The sequence below is a fragment of the Onychostoma macrolepis genome, chromosome 24 (assembly GCF_012432095.1).
Source record: "Onychostoma macrolepis isolate SWU-2019 chromosome 24, ASM1243209v1, whole genome shotgun sequence".
NCBI lineage: Eukaryota > Metazoa > Chordata > Actinopteri > Cypriniformes > Cyprinidae > Onychostoma > Onychostoma macrolepis.
In genome coordinates, this window is record NC_081178.1 from 1,088,523 (window position 1) to 1,111,913 (window position 23,391).

Below are 23,391 nucleotides of genomic sequence, written 5' to 3' on the forward strand. Positions count from 1 at the left end.
AATCAGAAACAACACAGAACACACATGGACAGAAATTAAGTGGTACACTTCCAATATTGCAAAATGATCATGCTGTGAACACACACACAGTCACACACAAATACAGAGGAATAAATTTGTGAGACTAAAAAAAACTGCTCTTTTATAATTTGTCAAATAAAATAATCTGAAATGCAGAGCCACCACAAAAATAAATTGGTGATAGTGACACATCGACAATGCACACACACACACACACACACACACCCACACCCACACACACACACACACACACACACTTTTAAAATTATATGAAACACAGATGATTGAAATAAATTATGAACTCTAAAGACTCCAACCTTTCTCTTTGTAACATCTTGTTCAGGTTTGATTCGAATCATAATGTAACATTATTGAAAAATAGATTTTTTTCAGTTCTAAAAATGCAAAACTTTGACAAAAATCATTTTTATTGTTATAATTGTGATTTCATAATATGTAGATATGAATCCAACTGAAAAAAACTTGTGAAAAGATATCTTTCAGTTGATCAAATAGCAAATAGTAAATAGTGGAGCTCTGCAGCCATCTAGTGGTAAAAATGATCATTTTTTAATTTTGAAACTGCAATTTCCAAAATATGGGCAAAAATTTTACACTAAACCATGTCAAATGATCCATGTTATCCCCATGAATGAAAGTTAGAAATGTGGGTCTTTTATTAAGTGAAATTTAGATAAAAAGCTGTTTTTTGTATAAAAACCTATATAAAAAATATTTTTACATTTATTTATATAAATTTAAAAATATCATAAATCCTCCAAAAACTACACAAATGTGGAGTAAAAACATTAATAAACAGAGTAAAATTACATTGGTTTAAAAAAAAAAAACAATTATTTTGCTACAAAATTACATTTTGTTGCTTGGGGTCTCCAGAGACCCCAAAGACCATGAGTGCACAACCCAAAATGGAGACCGCACAAGGGTTAAAGCTACGTGGATATTATTTGCCTTTCTGAAAGGACTTTGCAGGCAGAGGAGCCCAGAACATGAAAGCAATGCACAGTTTCATTTTAAGTATTTTCCTCCCATAGAAAAGAGTTATAAAAATAATTAACGTGGCTTAATAAATTAGGAACGTAATATTAAAAGACAAAACTCAGTATACACCTACAAGTTAGCATGTGCCCAGAATATGAAAGCAACTCTCAAAGTTTTCACATTATGCATTTTCCTCCCATAGAAAACCATTATAAAGAAAAGTTTAATGTAAGTGGCTTATTGAATGAAGACAGTGATATGAAAGAACTAGGCCTATTAAACCATAACTCGTTTAGTATTGAAAGGATTTTCGTATGTTATGTACGTACTGTATTTTCTCTTTGTTTTATACATACTGTAATATTTGTATGTTATTATTGCAATAAAAAAATATATAAAATATATAGGCCTATGTATGTACAGGTAAGCAGATGAACCCAGAAATTGAATGCAACACGCTGAATTTGCATTCTCTCATTGCAATATAAAAACATTTAATATGGTGCAATGGAGGAAGACAGCGCTAAAGATCAATTGAATAAATAAAGACTAAATTTGGCATACAGTTTGTTAATAAAATATAATATGTGGCAAGCAGAAGTCTAAGCTATCAAACTTTGCACGTTTACTAAAACTGAAATACTAAAACTACAGAGCTGGTTTTGTGCAAAATATAAAATCTTATGTCGATAATGATTAGCAAACAAACCTTAACTAGGCGGGAAGCGAGCTAGTTCCATAAGTTTTAGTTTCAATATTCGCCAGACACTCGCTTTCCCTTGCCACTGTTCTATAAAGTCGACAGTGCTACAAAGATATCACTAGTACGATTAATTTTAACAATATGCAACCACTTTATTTTGACATAAAAATAATTAAAAACCGCCTACGTGTATTGTAGCTGCAAATTGAAACAGGAAAACGCTTCGACTTTTTTTCCCTTTCTTTTTTTTTTTTTCATGTTTCAAAGGCAAAATCAAGCCTGTAGTAAGTCAGTCTTGTATCTAGCAACGTAATACGTAATACGTTGCTAGATACAAGACTGACTTACTACAGGCTTGATTTTGACAATATCCCTTATTAATAAAATATTAATAAAAACTACAGTAATTCACCAAAATGATTTTCATGTTGCCAGTTACAAGACTGGCTTAGGGGAGAGCAGGGCACCAAGTAACACTTTTTGACTCTCAAATTGTGTAAATCCACTTCGTGTTCGGAGTATAATTTTTTTTTATCCACAGTAATTTCACACTTGTCTAGTACAAATATGTTGCTTTGTTTCATAAATACAGTGTATACGTTTTTCTTTATTTGCCCTCAAAAATTGTAAGTGAAATGTGACAACATGCCCCATAGGGTGGGGTACACTGTAACAGCTGAGGGGCACGTTGTAACATGACCATATGACACCCTAAAATGTTATCTGATTTTATGAAACAAATATACAAGACAAACTCAAATATTTTGTCAATAAAATAAAATATTTATTTATTTTAAATAAAATGGTGTTTTTAATAATTAAAAGTAATCTGATTTTTGAGTTTGACAATGAACATATTGCAACCATGCCTGGGACGGCCCACATAAACGAGCCAAAATGCTTTCCATGTCTTGAAATAATCATTTCTGAACATTAATCAATGATTGTCAGTCTTTAATACATTTTAATGAGAAACGACAAGAAACAGGTGAATAAAGTAAATAGTGTGAATTACATCGCTAATGTCATAGAATAGCACGGCAGGGCAGATTGTAACGCAGTGTTACACCTTACCCCATCTGTGCAACTTTAATTTAAAACTGGTTAGTGTCTTCTGCTAGTTACCGAGGCATTAATAATAAAAAATAAATAAAAAAAACACACACACTCACTATCTAAACTGATAAATAACAGATTGGAAATGAAAATAATAGCAGATTTGTCTCATTTTAAATTATTAATAAAAACTGAGATGAAAAATTTACTTAAGCCAGGAATTTCATTTTACTATGGTAAAATTACTATTACCATTGAATTTTGGCGCACTTTTTTCTCTATATAATGTTGATATGGTAACTAGTAAATACGGTTATGCTAGAATGTGTGGAAATATTTTAAAAACATGTTACAACTAACCCCGTGTTACTTTGTGCCCCGCGCTCCCCTACTACAGGTGAGATTCTGCCAGTATCTCCCATACTGTATGTACAGTACACAAATATTTTATGAAAGATTACAGTAATTTACCAATAGGGTTTTCTTCATGTTCCAAAGGTTGTAGTATGTGACTGACTTGCATCACGTGAGATTTTGCTAGTACCTCTCCTTTATATATGTACAGTACACAATTATTTTCATAAGTTACTGTAAGTCCCCAAAGGGGTTCTCATGTTCCATGATTTTGCCAATATCTCCCTTATTGTCTGTAGACTATAGTTTCAGAAAAAAAAAAACACACACACAACACTTTTAAATCACCAAAAGGTTTTTTTTCCATTTTCCAAAGGTTCTAGCATGTTCCTAGTGACCAGACTGATTTACTACAGGTGAGGTTTTGCCAATATGTACTACAACTTTTGGAACATGAAAAAAAACATCAAAAAATATTTGTGCACTGTACATATTTTGGGCATGTATTGATGTAATGCGAGATATTGGCAAAATATATTCAGTCAGTTTGCCCACTAGGCATTTACTATAGCCTTGTAAACATTCATCTGAATGAACTGTGTAAATGGCACTACACATCCTAATGAATACAGCAGCACAGCACCGGTGCATATCATAGACCATGAGAGCGCCGGAGTTTACAGCAGTTAGTATAACATTTCTCTGTGAATAGAGGAGAACTCTCCAGAAGAACAACCATCTCTGCAGCACTCCACCAATCAGGCCTGTACGGTAGAGTGGCCAGGCGGAAGCCCCTCCTCAGTGAAAGGCACATGACAGCCCACCTGGAGTTTTCCAAAAGGCACCTGAAGGACTCACAGACCATGAGAAACAAAATTCTCTGTTCTGATGAAACAAAGATTGAACTCTTTGGCCTGAATGCCAAGCGTCATATCTGGAGGAAACCAGGAACTGCTCATCACCTGGCCAATACCATCCCTACAGTGAAGCATGGTGGTGGCAGCATCATGCTGTGGGGATGTTTGTCAGCGGCAGGAACTGGGAGACTAGTCAGGATCGAGTGAAAGATGAATGCAGCAATGTACAGAGACATCCTTGATGAAAACCTGCTCCAGAGCACACTGGACCTCAGACTGGGGCGATGGTTTATCTTTCAGCAGGACAACGACCCTAAGCACACAGCCAAGATAACAAAGGAGTGGCTACAGGACAACTCTGTGAATGTCCTTGAGTGGCCCAGCCAGAGCCAGACTAGAACCTGACCTGAGATCTGAAAATGGTCGTACAGTGACACTCCACATCCAACCTGATGGAGCTTGAGAGGTACTGCAAAGAACAATGAGAGAAACTGCCCAAAAATAGGTGTGCTAAGCTTGTACGTAGCATCATACTCAAAAATACTTGAGGCTGTAATTGGTTTAATTAAAATTAGCCCAATAACAGTTTGACAAGCACGCAAGGTCAAAAAACACTTTCATTGTCTTATGCATTTATTTTTACCTTATTTGCTCAACGACTCCCAAACAATTCACTCAACGGTTCATTTTTCCAAACCCCTCCTTTGCGTTATGCTAATCTGCGGTGATTGGTCCGACTGGTCTCATTTTAATTTCATTATGCCCGTAACGCCTGATAAAGCAGTGTTTGTGAGCGCAGTGCTGCTTTGTGTACAGCGTTACCGGGGAAACAGCTATTTTATCACTCCAAAAGCGGCACCTAGTGGCAAAGAATGAATTTGCATTTTCATTCAGACCAACTCCAAAAAAACAACAAGTGGGCGGGCAGTATGCTAATGTTTCATGTTGACATCAACATGAAACGGCTTGGGATCACTGATCTATAATAGAGAACATAGAGAGTCATTATATACAGTCATGGCCAAAAATATCGCCACCCTTGGTAAATATGATCAAAGGCGGCTGTGAAAATTAATCTGCATTGTTAATCCTTTTGATCTTTTATTTAAAATAAATTCACAAAAGTCTAACCTTTCATTGGATAATAAGAATTTAAAATGGGGGGAAATATCATTATGAAATAAATGTTTTTCTCAAATACACGTTGGACACAATTATTGGCACCCCGAGAAATTCTTATGAGTAAAATATCTCTGAAGTATATTCCCATTCATATTCACAATTTTGAGCACTCCAGGGTGATTATGAACATGAAATTATCCAGCCATGGCTTCCTGTTTCACAGAAATATAAATAGGAGGGAAAACAAAGGCCAAATTCCCTTAATCATCCATCACAATGAGAAGAACCAAAGAATATATTTCTGATGTGCAGCAAAAGATAATTGAGCTTCACAAATTAGTGAAGTGGCTTTAAGAAAAGAGCTAAAGCAGTGAAAATTCCCTTTTCCACCATCAGGGCAATAATTAAGATTTTCCAATCAACATAAAATGTTAGGAAACTGCCTGGAAGAGGACGTGTGTCTATATCGTCCTAATGCACGGTGAGAAGGAGAGTTTGAGCGGCTAAAGACTCTCCGAGGACCACAGCTGGAGAATTGCAGAAAATGGTTAAGTCTCGGGGTCAGAAAACCTTAAAAAAATGGTCAAACAGCAGCTACATCAGCACATGTTGTTCGGGAGGGTTTCAAGAAAAATTCTCCTCGCTCATCCAAAAACAAACTCCAGCATATTCAGTTGTCAGACACGACTGGAACTTCAAATGGGACTGGCTTCTATGGTCAGATGAAACTAAACAATGAGCTTTTCAGCAGCAAACACTCAAGATGGGTTTGGTGAACACAGGGATGAAAAGTACCCCATGTGTACAATGAAATATACTGCTGTATTTTTGATGTTGTGGGCCTATATTTCTGCTGGAGGTCCTGGACATCTTGTTTAGACGCATGGCATCATGGATTCTATCAAATACCAACAGATAAAAAATCAATAAGTGACTGACTCTGTTAGAAATCTTATAATGGGCCATGTTTGGATCTTCCAACCGTACAATAATCCAAACACAAACCTCAAAAACAACACAAAAATGGGGCACTGAGCACAAAACCAAGCTTCTGCTGGCCATTCCAGTCCTCTGACCTGAACCCTGCAGAACATGAGTGACCTGAAGAGAAGAAGCTGTGAATCTAAAGGGTCTGGAGTGATTCTGGATGAAGGAATGGTCTCTGATCTCTCGTCAGGTGTCTCTAACCTCATCAGGCATTATAGCAGAACACTTAGAGCTGATATTTTTGGCCATGACTGTATAGATATATATATTTTAAATAGTCACTTGGTAAAACCATATGATTTTATATATATATATATATATATATATATATATATAAATCCTTCAAGTCACTTGGTTTTATGTCAGTTGCACCATTCAATGACCTGCTTCTCTGTGATCGTCTCTGAAATCACGTGGTTTAGAGTTCGAGCTTCATCTGGTGACCCAAAACACACAGGCTATAAAAGATTATAAATCAATGTGCAAACAGATCAGATATAACAGAATGATAGTGAATGTTTCTTTGTAGAAGCAAAATCATGTGCAAAAACTGTAAAATGTTTTGACTGATATAAACAGATTTACAAATAAACATCATATAGTTCAGAGTTTAGCAGGATTCTTATGTCTAAGGTATTTTACATTACTGTGGGTTTTACTGTCATCTTCTGGAAGTCAGATGCAAGACGGCCGTATTGACTGTAGCACTTTCTGATTAAAATCACATTTTAATTTTGAAATGATATTCAAATCTTTTACCATAATATCACGTGGTGAATTTTAATAATTTCTTATATTATATGGATGCTGCAGTGAATTCTAACATTATAAACTCAGAATTTATTAAGAAATATTCCAGGTGTTTTCTCATTTTTCTGTCATAAAAAATATTTTGGGTATAAACTGTCATTATTTTGAAGGCTAATACTACTTTCCATCCTGCTGTTGTTTTAATCCTTCTTATAAAATCCATAATGACGCCGTCCTATAAGTTGCATAGTTTGGATCAGTATGAGATCATGGATGAGTTGTGTTTAGTAATATTAGTTTGATTCTTCAGCTTGACAGCTGCACTAAATGTCTTCTAGTGATACTCAGTGACATTAGCACTTCATGAACATCCCATTCATTTTCTTATAGCATAAATAATCAAGCTATAATTAATGAAGCTGAAGGGCCTGAACCTGACCAGAGCAGATTCCTTAAAGATACAGGCCGCCTAATGCTTAATAAAGTTGAAACGCAAAACTCATTTTTCTAAGTTCTTTCAATTCTTGATGTCAGTTAGACTTTGCATGAAAAACCTAAATGCCAGTGTCTGCTGCCCTCTTCTGGACAGTCCTGAAGAATATTTTATGCTGAACTGGTTCTTTTTGTTCAAGTTTAGGTTTCTTTATTCCCACCTGTAGCTGTCAAAGCCACATCATTATTAATATTCTGGAGCTCAACCATCAACTACACAGATTGTCATCACACTCTCAACATGTACATGAGTTCATCCTTAAAATCTCTATACATTTTAACTTTCAAATTGTAACTGGTTTTCTTACTGATCATGTCGTTTCTCTTTTAATTTAACAGAACATGTAAGTGTGAGCAGCTCTGTTCAGTTAAGAGATATTGAATTTATGATCCATATTGTTGGATTTTTCTTTTATGCATAAACATGCTCAGTCACAAAAAAAAAAAAAAAAAAATATTAAAGCTATATGATCCCATGACTTTATATCTCTTTTTCCTTTTAACATTGTGAAGTGCTCACATACTGTCCATTTGTGCTACATTTGGCCTTCGTGAACATAATTTTTTTACATAAACACATGGAAGAGACACACTGTAACTCTAAACTCAGTGATGTATCTCAGATGTAAGAGGCTACAACAGATTATAAGAACAGGCAGATAGAGGGGTAAAAAAATAACATTAATATATTAATTGTCAATAAATATACTAATATGAAATAAAGATTACTTATATAGCACTTTCAAAGCATGGTTCTTTATGCAACCTTATAAAATGGTTCTATTTAGCACCAAAAAGGGTTCTGTTGTTACAAGCTGAATAACCCTAATTTGCAAGGGTGTAGAATTTAGTAGAGACGCTATGACATGTCCCTACCAATATCCAGTGACTACTAAATTGTCCCTAGAAATTATTTTGATCAAACAATTAAATATATGTGTATGTAACCACTGTTGTTGTAATTTTGGTCTCATCTGAAATAGGTCACTCCATTGATGTTACCTCAGAAGTGAAAGAAATATGCTAGAAAACATAACAACATATAAGGAACCGAAGTCTTTAAAACACATGAGCACAGTTCAGCTGAATGATAAAGTTTACCCTCTTTAACTTTATACTGTTAATTTGCTTTTTTTACATTGACAATAATTTCTGAGATATTTATTACAATATGTGACCCTGCAGCACAGAAGCAGTCATAAGCAGCACAGGTATATTTGTAGCAATAGCCAACAATACATTGTACGGGTCAAAATTATACATTTTTCTTTTATGCCAAAAATCATTAGAATATTAAGTAAAGATCATGTTCCATGACGATATTTTGTAAATTTTCTACCGTAAATATATCGAAACTTCATTTTTGATTAGTAATATGCATTGCTAAGAACTTCATTTGAACAACTTTAAAGGTGATTTTCTCAATATTTAGATTTTTTTGCACCCTCAGATTCCAGATTTTCAAATAGTTGTATCTCAGACAAATATTGTCCAACAAACCATACATCAATGGAAAGATTATTTATTCATCTTTCTGATGATGTAGAAATCTCAATTTTGAGAAATTAACACTTATGACTGGTTTTGTTGTCCAGGGTCACATATATACTGATAAATGTAACATTGACTTCAATGGTATGAGCGACTGGATGTGTTCCTATTGAACTGCAGTGCTCAAACTATTTCAAATATCTCCTCATCCTCATATTGATGGGTGAAACTGAGCTTTTCCAAACTCTGGATCAGTTAGTTGCGTCTGTTTTGAAGAGCTCCAATCAGATTGTTTTTTTTGTTTGTTTGTTTTTTTTAAATTACAAACATTAAAACATTAAGGCAGTACAAATACAATTATACACAAAGAAAAAATAAATAAACAAATACAAGAATATACACACAGACTTGCCAGGGTAACAAAAACAAAGCAAAACAAAACAAAAAAACAAGGTAATAAAATTACATCTTAAGAAGACACAGAGGATGAAGACAGAGATCTTTGCATAGCAGAACTTTGGATAGTTTCCACATAGTTATCAGTCAACTTTGAACAAAGGAAATAGAGGTTTAGAGGCAGTAAACCTTTGTTTATGAATGTGAAATTTAACGGAATAATTATGTAATGAATTGTCAAACAATAAAAGAAAGCATATTTAAAACAAAAAGAAAAGTCACGTACAAAATAAGATTGGATAAACACTAAAAAAGTCTGAACAAAATATTTCTGTGTAGGTGCCAAAACAAATGAATGAAGTCTTCTTCAGATGAATGACAAAAACTGCAGTTCACTTCAATGTCTGACTTATATTTTCTACGGCTACAATCAGATTGCATTTCGCGAATCATTTGATTTAGATCACATAATAATACTTTCTTTACTGATCTAAGCATGTCTTTTTTCATTCTTTCGTTGTGTGGTATTACGGTAAAATAATTTAATCAGAAAGTGCACTTGCTGTCCGACATCTCAATCAATACGGCCTGACTTCCAGAAGATGACAGTAAAACCCACAGTAACACCAATGTAAAACAAACAAAAACAAAAAGTTTTACTGTCTGGAAAAAAATGAATGGAAACATGAAAAATGGGTCTAAAGCAATTACAAATCTTATCATTTAAACAATTATGAGTGCTTTGATGTTTCATGTTGCCATTTTGGCCATGTGTGTCTCAGAAGAGAGATTTGTAGCGATATCTCAGCAAATCAAAGCTATAATAAAACCTTATATTACACTGTAAGAATCCTGCTATACTCTAAAACTTATGTTTTATTTGTAAATGAGTTTATACCAGTCAAAATGTAACATTTTACAGTTTTTGCACATAGTTTGACTTAATCATTCTGTTATATCTGATCTGTTTGCACATTGATTTATAATCTTTTATAGCCTGTGTGTTTTGGGTCACCAGATGAAGCTCGAACTCTAAACCACGTGATGTCAGAGACGATCACAGAGAAGCAGGTCATTGAATGGTGCAACTGACATAAAACCAAGTGACTTGAAGGATTTTTGTTCATATTTGGCTGCTGCTGCAGGACAGTAAAAGGAAACTGAGAACATTTGTAAGTACAGCAGCTTTTCCTTTCAAAATTATTTATGCAAGATTTTTAACAGACGTGTAACAGACAATAATCACAGATCTGATCTCTCTTTATGTTCCCTGAAAACAAATTATTTTATGATAAATGAAACTTTGAATACAGTGGCATCATTTGATGCATATATTTTACAGCTCATATCCATATATTGTATTAATAAAGGTAATATGCCGACAGACTGAAACCATATAAATCTGGTTTGTGATCTATTGAAAGCATTCTTGGTTTCTCAACAGATAGCCTAAAGCCTTAGATTAGAGTGTTTAAGGCATTTTGTATTATTCATTAAAAGCCGTAATGTGTTGAATGTGAAATATGAAAATATACTTATAGGCAGTGTATTTGAAATCATAGGGTACAGTGGTCACACTGTTTGTTTTTGACTCACTAAAAAGAACCGATTCATAAGAGTCTTTAGTTCCTGAATCAGGAAGCATTGGTCGCGCTGTAGGTTTTTGATTCAATAAAAAGAACCGATTCATAAGAGTCATTCATTCGTGAATCAGAATCCTCTAGTCATGCTGTAGGTTTTCGAATCAACAGAAAGAACCGACTCATTAGAATCATTCGTTCGTGAATCAAACTACTCCGGTCACAAGTCATTTGTCCGAGAATCAGATTCGTCTAGTTGTCTGTTGTTTAGAGGATGCAGAGATAACTGAATAGAAATTAGTTTCTTCATTATTTCCCGGTACATGATGATTTTATATCATCACAAACTACAAAGTCTCATTCACAGATTTTATTTTGTCTTCACGTAGTGTGTCTCAACGAGGTACGCGGTTATATTTGGGTATTCACGTCTCAGTGATTCTTAACTGGATCACACACCCAAAGCTTTGTGTCCATCAGAAAGAGATATAGCAGACTTTTATTGTCTAACAATTTTTCAGTTTTTGTTTTTTTTTAGACCTTACTACTCTAGAAAACAATGCCCAAAGGTGAGCGATAACATACACTTCAAACTAATTCATTCATGAGCTTCAGTACATAAAATATTGTGAAGCTACAGCTTAGATTCATCTCTGTTAGATCCATATTATTTCTCTATCAATAAAAATCAGTCTCAATAATTGGTCTCATTTTCAAAGTCATTTTGTCACGTTTTCTCTTCTGTCAGCCAAGAGGCCGAAGCTGGAGAAGAGCCAGAAGCAGGAGACGTTTGCTTCGAGTTCGAGCCCCACACATACAGGTGCATATGAACAACTTACTTTATATCTAACATGTGCTCGTCAGTATTGTGTTCTTTACAACAACAGGTGTTTGAATTTCAACTTTATTATTCAATGCTATACAAATTGTTCAAAGCAGCTTCATAAAACTTTATTGTTGTGAGAGTAGCAACAAAAATATGTTTAAGTAGATGAGCAAGAAACTTCGAGAGGAACCACGACTGGCACATCTGTGACCCTGGACCACAAAACCAGTCTTAAGGGTCAATTTTTTTAAATTGAGATTAATACTTCATGTGACAGCTGAATCTGTCTGGATACAAAAAAAAAAAAAAATCAAAATATTGAGAAAATCACCTTTAAAGTTGTTCAAATGACGTTCTTAGCAATGCATATTACTAATCAAAAATGAAGTTTTGATATATTTATGGTAGGAAATTTACAAAATATCTTCATGGAACATGATCTTACTAATGATTTTTGGCATAAAAGAAAAATGTATAATTTTGACCCATACAATGTATTGTTGGCTATTGCTACAAATATAGCTGTGCTGCTTATGACTGCTTCTGTGCTCCAGGCTCACAATTATAAACAAATGATTTAACTAACAAAAAAAGCTTTTACTTGTACAATATTATTTCACCAATAATTGAACCCTAGAGGCTGTTAACAGTAAGTAATGTTTGGTTTGGTTTTGTCACCAGTGAATTCTCATGGAGTCCAGAGTTCATCCAGGAGCTTCTTCCGTCTGCGGAGCGAACGGCTCTTCTCTATCATCTCTCTTATCTGTGTCTGGGAAGTTTCCCAAAGCTGGAGCGTCTGATCAGAGAACGAGCTCTTGATACACAGCTGCTGTTCGGATCCTCTGAGACTGTTCTGCTGAAGGTCAGGCTAAAGTCATCATGTTCTGCTTTACATATCGTAAGAATCCTGTCATTATTTAATCACCCATCTGTTCAAGACATACAGTGACCATGAACTTGACAGATGTGGTGAACAACATTACAAGTATTATATATATATATATATATATATATATATAAAACTCAAATCAGAGAAAAAGTCTAAATTGCAAGATGTAAACTCAATTCAAATGTAAACTCACAATTTAAAGTAAAAGTCAAAATTGCAAGATGTGAACTCAAAGGAAAAAAGTCAAAATTGTGAGAAAAAATTCAGAATTGTGTGATTTGAGTTGCAATCACTGTACCTTTTTATGTTTTTATTCAGTGGCAGAAGCTTCCATAGATACTAATGCACTGGACCAACACATGTATTTACTGCTCTTTTATTAAATTCATGGTAACACTTTATAATAAGGTGTCATTTGTTAACATTAGTTAATATATTAAACAATGCACAATGCATTTATTACACTATTTATTCATCTTTGTTAATGTTAGTTAATGAAAATACAGTTGTTCATTGTTTATTCATGTTAGTTCAGTGCATTAACTAATGTTAACAAACACAACTCGTGATTTTAATAATGCATTAGTAAATGCTGAAATGAACATTAGCTAAGATTAATAAATGCTGTACAAGTATCGTTCATTCTTAGTTCATGTTTACTAATGTTGTTAACTAATGTTAACTACTGAACCTTATTGTAACTTAAATGCTGTTTTCTTATAGTGTGTCAGCACAAGTTCCAACCTGGTCTCCTCTCTGTTCCCAATGCTGATGAAGGCGGTTGAGAAGAACAAACCCGTTCTGGCTGTGAGATACCTGGAGAAAGCCAGAACATGGATCAATGACATCATTAGATCTGTGGATGACATGGTGAAGAGGTGAAAACAATAGCAACGTTTTGATCATAAACTCTTAAAAATAAAGGTACTTAATTGGCTTTGATGGTTCAGTGAAGAGCCTTTAACATCCATGGGATCTTTCCATTGGACAAAATGTTCTTTATAGTGAAAACAGGTTTTTTAGATTATGAAAATGTTCTTCACACTAAGAAAAAAAGGGTTCTTTTAAGAACTGATCACTGAAAGGTTCTTTGTGGAACCAATAATGGTTATTTTATGGCATCTCTGCGAACATATAGTTTAGTATTTAACATTAAACAGTCATTTTCTTAATCAGCATTTCTAAATATCTAAACAAGATACAGTAAGCAAAATTGCATAAAATAAGTTTTTTTACTTGTTGGGTCACTCCTGGGATTCGGTGTCTTTTTGACTTCATAACACTTAAAAAATGAAACTTTTTTTTTTTAGATCAATTCTTGTGTAATCATGATTGGGAGCTGTAAAACATGAAAAAATAATTTTGGCATATAAATATATGGTATATACATTCAAGCAATTATGAGCCAAATTAAATTAGAAGGAAGACCAAAAATTTCAAACGAACAACAATTTTAAATATTTATGAATGTGTAAAATTTAATATTTAAAATTTAAAAAAGTTTAAATACACCACTTCTTGAATTTAAACATCAATTGCTGTCACTATCACTATGTACACTAAATGTGTCCCAGCTTGTTAGGTTTTCTGACTTAACAGGGTGGACGTTTTGACCTAAAATCAGCCATTACACTAAGTCTGAGCAAAAAATGCAGAAGGCCTGTCATATAAATAATTTAATGGTTTTTAAAAATGGTACTTTTAAAAATAAGAATTTTTTTTTCTTCCATATTCCCCTTAACAGGGTGGACATGTTGAAGTTGACCACATCAGATTGGAAAGATAAAATAATTAAAAACAGACAATTAACAAAACAGAGGCTCTCACTCACCTTCCCCAGTTGTTCTCCCTTCAAGGAATTTATGTCAGCTGTTTGAAAAGATGTAATTTACTTTTTCCAACTTTCATTTAAAGGGCCAGTAGTCAAATATAACAGTGTGGACAATATTTTGAGGGATGAGCTAAAAACATTTATTATTCTTTTTTATGAATTTAATACTTGGAAGCAAACTATTACTGATATACCAAACAAGGTGAAAAAATAATTAAAAATCACTCATATTACGTGTTATATTTATCATCAAAATGGCAGAGACAGGCCTGGCGACATAGGAAAAATGGTGATATTTGGTGGTTTAAAATGCTGTAAAATGTTTAAAATTATATATAAATAAAAACTTAAATATGCATAAAGTTCACAAGGTTTTTTCTACAGTACGTCAAAGAAAACTTTAAAATTGATGTTAAAAATTGTAAGGCAATAATGTCATGATCTTTACTGGGGACACAAAAGGCACTGAATCCCAGGAATGACCCTGTTCGTAAATGTGGAATTAAGCGTGTTTATCTCATTGCCAAATAGTTTTTATTTTCCTGTTTTAATCATAAACCTAAAAAAATCACAAGCTTTTTTGTCCTAATCTCTTATATAAATTCACTCGATGTGCATAAAGGTCTCGTTTTATGGATTTTTAGATTATTTTACTGCAAAATAATTACAAATCTGGATATTTGGACATTTATATGCAAGTGAAGATATTTTTCATCCAATGTCTCCTTTAAAATTAAAATATTATAATCTTAATTCAAGTGATGAAAGATTTCGAAAGTCTGTCAGTAATCAGTGTTGAGCACTACTGTAAGGTTAACCCTGCCTGGTTTACATGTTTGAAAATGATTAAAAACATTGGAAATTTAGAAAAGTAATCAAATGTAATCAGTTACATTACTTTAATAAAGTAACTGAAAAGTTGCACTACTTATTACATTTTAAGTAGGGTAACTTGTAATCTGTAACCTATTACACTTCCAAAGAAACCTTCCCAGCACTGTATATATATATATATATCACACAATCATCGTACAATCATTTATCTGAAACGCACCAGGTATGATCAACAAAACCGAAGCGTAGCGACGTGCACCAGTGATGTGATTCAAGAGCAGAAAGAGACCGAAGAAAAAATAACGACGAACACTAAGGAGATGGAGAGTCTGAAGGAGGCCGTGGACAAGCTTGAAGAGGAGCTGAGAAACCACAACAGAAATATGGAGGAATTAGAGAAAAAAATTGAAGACAAAAACCACGAGTTACAGAATCACATCACAAATTCGAGCAAAAAACGTTTCTGTATCCTGAGGGCCTTGGTGCCATTTTATGCAGTCATTCAAGATGCTAAAACCACCCCTGCTATCGCTGCTAAAACTCAATCTCTCAACGCCGACCTGTCTCGTCTCAACTCGGAGAAGAGCTGTCTGCAAAACAAAGATTGGAATATCCAAGTCAGACTGACTGATCTTCAGCTGAAGTTGGCCACTTCCAAAATACAGCTGGGTGAGAGGCTTTCTTCGCTCTTAAATTATTAATACAAACATCCTCCTATTTATACAGCGGAGGTCAAAATGATTAAAACACTAGTATTTTCAGCAGCTAAAAAGGGTTTGAAGTCAGTTATTTCTATCTTTTGCTGTAGTGTGTGTCAGTAGGGAATATCAGTTTACATTTCCAAACATTCACAGAGATGTTTGAGATGTGATCATCATCAGTCTGTCTGGAGTGACATGAAGAAACAGAACAAACTGAGACTAAATCCAGAAGAACTGTCTCGAGACGCTTCAAGAAACCTCCTGCGAAGCTACAGCGCTGTTAAAAGTTTTATGCACTTGTGGAAAAACGCTGTAAAATGAGGATGCTCTCAAAAATAATGTCATAAATAGATTTTCTTTATCAATTCACTTCTATGAACTAAACTAAATCAACATTTGTTGTGAGCATCCTGTGTTTAAAGCAGCTTTTGCCCTCTTGAGCAGAGTTTCTCAGGAGCTTCGCAGGAGGTTTCTTGAAGCCACAGTTCTTCTGGATTTAGTCTCAGTTTGTTCTGTTTCTAATCATTTTAGCCACCGCTGTACGTTCACCACTAAATGGTCTGAATGCTCACATTGATTTCTCTGATCTGTTGTTTGTCCAGGTGTGATTCCCAGTCCTGTCCACCTTAAAGACGTCCAGCAGTGTCTTTCTCGAATCCAGCAGATTCTGGTTCAGCTTCAGAAGTTCTGGGAGAAAGTGGGAACTCTGCTGGACGCTCTGAAGGAGAAGACCTTTGTTAATGAGGATCTCATTGAGGACCTGGACGACATGAAGGATGATTTTCTGACCTCCATAGAAGCAGCAGGAAAGGTAACGTAGATGTTGAGCAAATGATTCTGGTGGAAATTGATTAACCCCTTCGTTAATATTCTCTGAATCGAGTTGATCTTTATACAGTTTCAACCCCTATATAATGCACTCTAATTAATAATGTTGTAATAATAATAATAATTAATAATTGATTAATAACTGATGTATATTTAATGACTCTTTATTGGCCAGAATTAAAGATGGCCAGAAGAAATAAATAAATAAATGTACGTGTTAATGTTTTTTTTTTTTTTTTAAGTATCTATCAACAAAAGTATTTAAAATACTTCTTAATCAGAAGTACTCATAACTGAAAATACAAATTTGACAAACTGGATATGATAAAAAAGTAATGTTATTATTATATTCAAATATTAAGTAAGCATACACTGCCATTCAGAAGTTTGGGATCAGTAAGATTTGTAGTAAGTCTCTTCTGCACATCAAGGCTGCATTTATTTGATCAAAAATACCGAAAAAAACAGCAATATTGTGAAATATTATTGCAATTTAAAATAATGGTTTTCTATTTTAATATAGTTTAACCTGTAATTTATTCCTGTGATGCGCAGCTGTATTTTCGGCGTCATTACTTCAGTCTTCAGTGTCACATGATTTTGAAACCTGTGATGGAACGGGTTTTTTTTAAAGACTCTTTGGGTAAATAAAAGGTTAACAAGAACAGCATTTATACAAAATAATAATCTTTTCTAACAATATAAGTCTTTACTATCACTTTGTAGCAATTTAACACACCCTTGCTGAATAAAAGTATTAATTTTCTTAAAATAAAAAATTCCTGACCCAAACTTTTTAATGGCAGTGTATGTGTCAGTTATATATGTGACATCTTCAGAGTATTTACACCAGCGGTCACATGAGTTTGTCTGTGTATTTTAGTAAAAGTGATTCATCTTTTGTGGCTTTAATCTTTCAGTACTGGCAGAGATTCGGTGAGTGCTGTCAGAGAGCACAGGTCATCTTCAGTATTCAGTCTAAGGATGCATACAAGTTCCTTGAGACGAATCCTTCCTCACTCTCGAAGGATGAATGGGAAAAGCAGCGCAAATCTATCATGGAGAGACTGAATGAGATCAGCCCGCAGGGGTCGTCCACAGCCAACATCACTGAGTGACACAGAGATCTGATTAATGATTTAACTAATCAATCACATACATTTAATGCATACAGATTATCTCTGTATTTTTGTAATGCTTTGTAATGTCTTTACTGCTCTTGTGATCTATAAGTTCAGTTACAATTCAACATGATTATTCATAGGCTAAATGTGATGATGGGGTAGCCTATATATTTTTTCTATTTCTAGTTGTATCTCTGGTTAAAATCATTCTGTATTATATAATCTAAGATACATGTGGCCTGGCTACATAACTTAATGTCTACACTGAAAACCAAAAAAAAAAAAAAAAAAGGAAAATGTACTGGTATATAGGCTGATTTTCTGCCAGGACATTATCCATATAAATTAACCATATAAAACACAACGTGATGAAGTGCAAAATTTAAAATACAGGTAAAACACCTGTAAAAACCAATATGAAAAATTCCAGTTGCCTACATTGTGCCTTATTATTTTTTTACAATGTATGTCACACAATAAAGACTTTCATTGTAGCTTAATCATTCAAAAATGTTGTCTAGTGTTACACTGTAATTGAAATGACAATTATGGGTTGAAACAAAAACAGAGTTTGTAATTTTGGTATCTATTATTAAAATGTAAAACAGAAGATATCACCAGAATTGTTGTTAATCGAGCAGTAGTGTCAAGGTTTGCTTGTTGCAGTTTGTTCGCCCCTATTAGTTGTTGTAACTTGTAATGCTCTTCATACACTATCAGAATGATCAGATTCTTAAATATTAATTTCCTTATGAGAAATTGGATACGAATGGCTGTGAAACTATGCAACTACTTATGCATTCAGATTAAAGGGATAGTCCACCCAAAAATGAAAATTCTGTCATCATTTACTCACCCTCAACTAGTTCCAAACTTGTAGGATTCTTTTTTCTTTCTGCCGTACACCAAGGAAGATATTTTGAAGAAAGTTTGTAACCAGGCTGTTTTGGGGCACCATTGACTTCCATAGTAGGGGAAAAAGAAATACTATGGAAGTCAATGGTGCCCCAGAACTGCTCTGTTTCCCTCATTCTTCAGAATATTTTCCTTTGTGTTTAGCAGAACAAACACATTCATACAGGTTTGGAACTACTTGAGGGGGAGTAAATGATGACAGAATTTTCATTTTTGGGTGAACCATCCCTAAGTGTAAACAACGTATCCGTATAGGTTGCATACGTTGTTTACGCATGTGATACTCTCTAAAATGGCACCGGGATGATGCGGAGGAGACGAATTGTTGGGTAAACTTGTTATTTTTGTTTTCTTTGCACACAAAAAGTATTCTCGTAGCTTTGTAAAATTATGGTTGAACCCCTGATGTCACATGGATTATTTTAACGATCTCCTTGCTACGTTTCTGAGCCTTGATCATGTTAGTATCCTTGTTGCTGTCTATATGAGAGGGTCAGTGAGCTTTTGGAATTCATCAGACATATCTTAATCTGTGTTCCGAAGATGAACGAAGGTCTTACAGGTTTGGAACAACATGAGAGTGAGTAACAGAATGACAGAATTTTTGGGTGAACTATCCCTTTAAAGCTTATTTGTTGTAGGTTTGACTGTCCAGAAGAAGGCAGCAGAGACATTGTGTTTTTACAAGTTACAACACACATTTATGTTAATGGAAATAAACTCTGTACTTGTACAGATGTACTTGCCAGTAAGACCTGGGTCATTCCAAGTTTGCTATAATTTCATTTAGTCATAATTTTTCTTATTTATGCAATCAAAGTAAAATGAATGGGACTGAATATCTTTGATTATCATTGAGACTTTTATTCTATTTTATTTCGCAGACCGTTCGCAAAACCCGCCCACCCTTAGTTACTGTTGTCATGACCGACAAACAATGCCGCTCTCACGTTGCACATGTGTTCTCACGCAGTGAAAAATACATTGCAGATCAAAGAGAAAACTGACAACACACCGACAGAGAAGACAGAGTAGGTTACTTCTGATATGAAACAAGATCTCAGGATCCTCAGCTTTTAAATTAAGTAATTTTTAAAGAAATTAAAACAATAAATACCACTTTGTGGCTCTTCAATGTGTCGTGAACAACGGAGATAACTGGAGGTAAGTACACAAACAGGTTAGTGTCAGGTAAGTAGTAGGCGAAGAGTAATGAGAATCCATTTCGTATAATCGAGATCGGACAATTGACTGGAGTGGGGTGTGTGCTTAAGTAGTGAGTGATTGGATGCCAATGAGGTGCAGGTGCTCTGAATTAATACTCAGGTGACTGAGATTGTTGTGATGGATTGGTGGTGGAGCCTGGCAGATCTGTGACATTACCCCCCTCTCCACGGCCCGCTCCTGACGGCGTGGTGGTCTACCTCTGGCTCTGGGTGCTGGTCGATCTGGAAAGTTGGAATGGAATTCCTCAATGAGAGTCTGATCCAGAATGTCATTCTTGGGAACCCATGATCTCTCCTCGGGGCCATAACCCTCCCAATCTACAAGGTACTCCAGACAACCACCATGACGTCGGGAATCCAGGATCGTATGAACCTTGTAGATGGTACCATCCTCCAGAATCTGCGGGAGAGGGGGTTCCGTACTCGGGCCAGGCTCTGTGGTGGGAGGAACAGGAGAGTGATAAGGTTTTAGTAGAGACGCATGGAAAGTGGGGTGAATCCTGTATTGTGGCGGGAGGTTTAATAGAAAAGTGACCAGGTTGATCTGTCTCTGAATGGTGAAGGGGCCAACGTATCTGGGAGCGAGCTTCCTGCAGGGCAGGCGCAATCGGATGTCTTTCGTTGACAGCCAGACCTTCTGTCCCGGTAGGTAAGTAGGAGCGTCGGACCTTCAAAGGTCTGCTGTCATCTTGCGCCTCCGGATAGCTCGTTGAAGATGATGGTGTGCTTCATTCCAGACCCTCTCGCTCTCTCGGAACCAGTAATCAACCACAGGAATGTCAGATGGTTCCCCGGTCCAGGGGAACATGGGTGGCTGGAAACCGAGCACGCACTGGAAGGGAGTGAGTCCAGTAGATGACTGATGAAGGGAGTTTAACCGGCAGGACTTGGAGAATCGATCCACAATAAACAGAATACAGGTATTTCCATTGGAGACTGGTAAGTCTGTGACAAAATCTACCCCAGGTGCGACCATTCCACTGGATGGGACAGACAAACACCTTTTCAGGGATGATGGGTTCCTGTAGGTCGTCTCCTGCTTCGGGGCCATGCAGGCGCGACAGGGCATCCGCTTTGGTGTTCTTGGGTCCTGGGTGGTAAGAGATACTGAAATTAAAGCGTACGAAGAATAATGCCCAGCGCGCCTGCCGTGGATTGAGCCTCTTAGCTTTCTTCAGGTACTGTAGGTTCTTATGATCAGTGAGTACAGTAAAAAGGTGTTGAGCTTCTTCCAGCCAATGCCTCCACTCTTCCAGGGCCAGTTTGATGGCAAGAAGTTCTCTATTGCCGATATCGTAGTTACGTTCCGCCAGGCTGAGTTTTCGTGAGAAGAAGGCACATGGATGGAAGCCCAGGTTTCTTTGACAGTGGCCTTCAGCTCATCTGCATTTTTTGGTCTCTTGTTTCTCATTTTCCTCTTGACAATACCTCATAGATTCTCTGGGGTTCAGGTCTGGTGAGTTTGCTGGCCAGTCAAGCACACCAACACCATGCTCATTGAACCAACTTTTGGTGCTTTTGGCAGTGTGGGCAGGTGTCAAATCCTGCTGGAAAATGAAATCAGCATCTTTAAAAAGCTGGTCAGCAGAAGGAAGCATGAAGTGCTCCAAAATGTCTTGGTAAACGGGTGCAGTGACTTTGGTTTTCAAAAAACACAATGGACCAACACCAGCAGATGACATTGCACCCCAAATCATCACAGACTGTGGAAACTTATCACTGGACTTCAAGCAACTTGGGCTATGAGCTTCTCCACCCTTCCTCCAGACTCTAGGACCTTGGTTTCCAAATGAAATACAAAACTTGCTCTCATCTGAAAAAGAGGACTTTGGACCACTGGGCAACAGTCCAGTTCTTCTTCTCCTTAGCCCAGGTAAGATGCCTCTGACGTTGTCTGTGGTTCAGGAGTGGCTTAACAAGAGGAATACGACAACTGTAGCCAAATTCCTGGACACGTCTGTGTGTGGTGGCTCTTAATGCCTTGACCCCAGCCTCAGTCCATTCCTTGTGAAGTTCATCCAATTTCTTGAATCGATTTTGCTTGACAATCCTCATAAGGCTGCGGTTCTCTTGGTTGGTTGTGCATCTTTTTCTTCCACACTTTTTCCTTCCACTCAACTTTCTGTTGACATGCTTGGATACAGCACTCTGTGAACAGCCAGCTTCTTTGGCAATGAATGTTTGTGGCTTAGCCTCCTTGTGAAGGGTGTCAATGATTGTCTTCTGGACAACTGTCAGATCAGCAGTCTTCCCCATGATTGTGTAGCCTAGTGAACCAAACTGAGAGACCATTTTGAAGGCTCAGGAAACCTTTGCAGGTGTTTTGAGTTGATTACCTGAGTGGCATGTCACCATATTCTAATTTGTTGAGATTGAATTGGTGGGTTTTTGTTAAATGTGAGCCAAAATCATCACAATTAAAAGAACCAAAGTCTTATTTCTTAGGTTTCTGATGTATAATTTATCTTCTGTTTCTTTAACTGCTACGCACTTCTTACGGTGACCCATACTCAAAATGGTGTTCTGCATTTAACCCATCCAAGTGCACACACACAGCAGTGAGTAGTGAACAAGTGCACAAACACACACACAGTGAACACACACCCAGAGCAGTGGGCAGCCTTGCTCCAGCGCCCGGGGAGCAATTAGGGGTTCAGTGCCTTGCTCAAGTGCACCTTAGTCATGGTATTGAAGGTGGAGAGAGTGCTGTTCATTCACAATGCCCACCTTCAATTCCTGCTGGCACGAGAATTGAACCAGCAACCTTCAGGTTACAAGCCCGACTCCCTAACCATTAGGCCACAACTACCGTCGTGAGAGTTTTTTGGCACACGTCAGCATGACATCAGAGCAAGGCGGACATAACTCGGACACTTTTCTAACTGGCATGCATCTCGCGGTGATCACCGGTGATCGGTTCTGCACACAATTTTTAGATAAGAAAAATATAGCTGCAAGCAGCAATTACCGGGGTTCAAGCACTTTAAGGCCTTTAAGGTGGTATGCTTTTAGGGTCTAGGCAAACCTGGATGTATGACTGAGAGTAAAGCACATCCAAAATGGAGAATAGGCTCACAGACACACACACAGACAGAAATGAAATGGTTAAACTATTATTTTAATACTTAATAAGCATGCTTACACACATACACAGACATAAATGCACACACAGTTTCTTGCAGATATAGATATTTGAAATAAATGACACAATACTTAATCAACTTGAATTCCATAACTTTTTGCCAGCATGGTCTGAAGATGATCTGAGCCAATTTTGGTGAAAATCAGACAGACCATCTAAGATGAGTTCGAAAAAGTGGGTTTTACAAACTATTAAAAATAGCAAAAAAAATAAACCTTACAATTTTTTACATTTTGGAGTTCATTCGACTTGGCATGAGGCAAG

The 23,391-nt window shown here is 36.0% G+C and overlaps 1 protein-coding gene across 1 annotated transcript; it reads left to right on the top strand.

The window, feature by feature from the left end:
* Positions 1 to 11,321: 11,321 nt before the first annotated feature.
* On the top strand, positions 11,322 to 18,141 carry LOC131533419 (uncharacterized; the record flags this gene model as incomplete). The annotated part of the gene is made up of 7 exons (XM_058765748.1): positions 11,322 to 11,380; positions 11,560 to 11,631; positions 12,319 to 12,499; positions 13,250 to 13,404; positions 15,415 to 15,860; positions 16,495 to 16,703; positions 17,641 to 18,141. Coding segments are annotated over 7 exons (1,320 nt in total), but the record flags the coding sequence as incomplete, so codon positions are not given.
* Between the last annotated feature and the right edge of the window lie 5,250 nt (positions 18,142 to 23,391).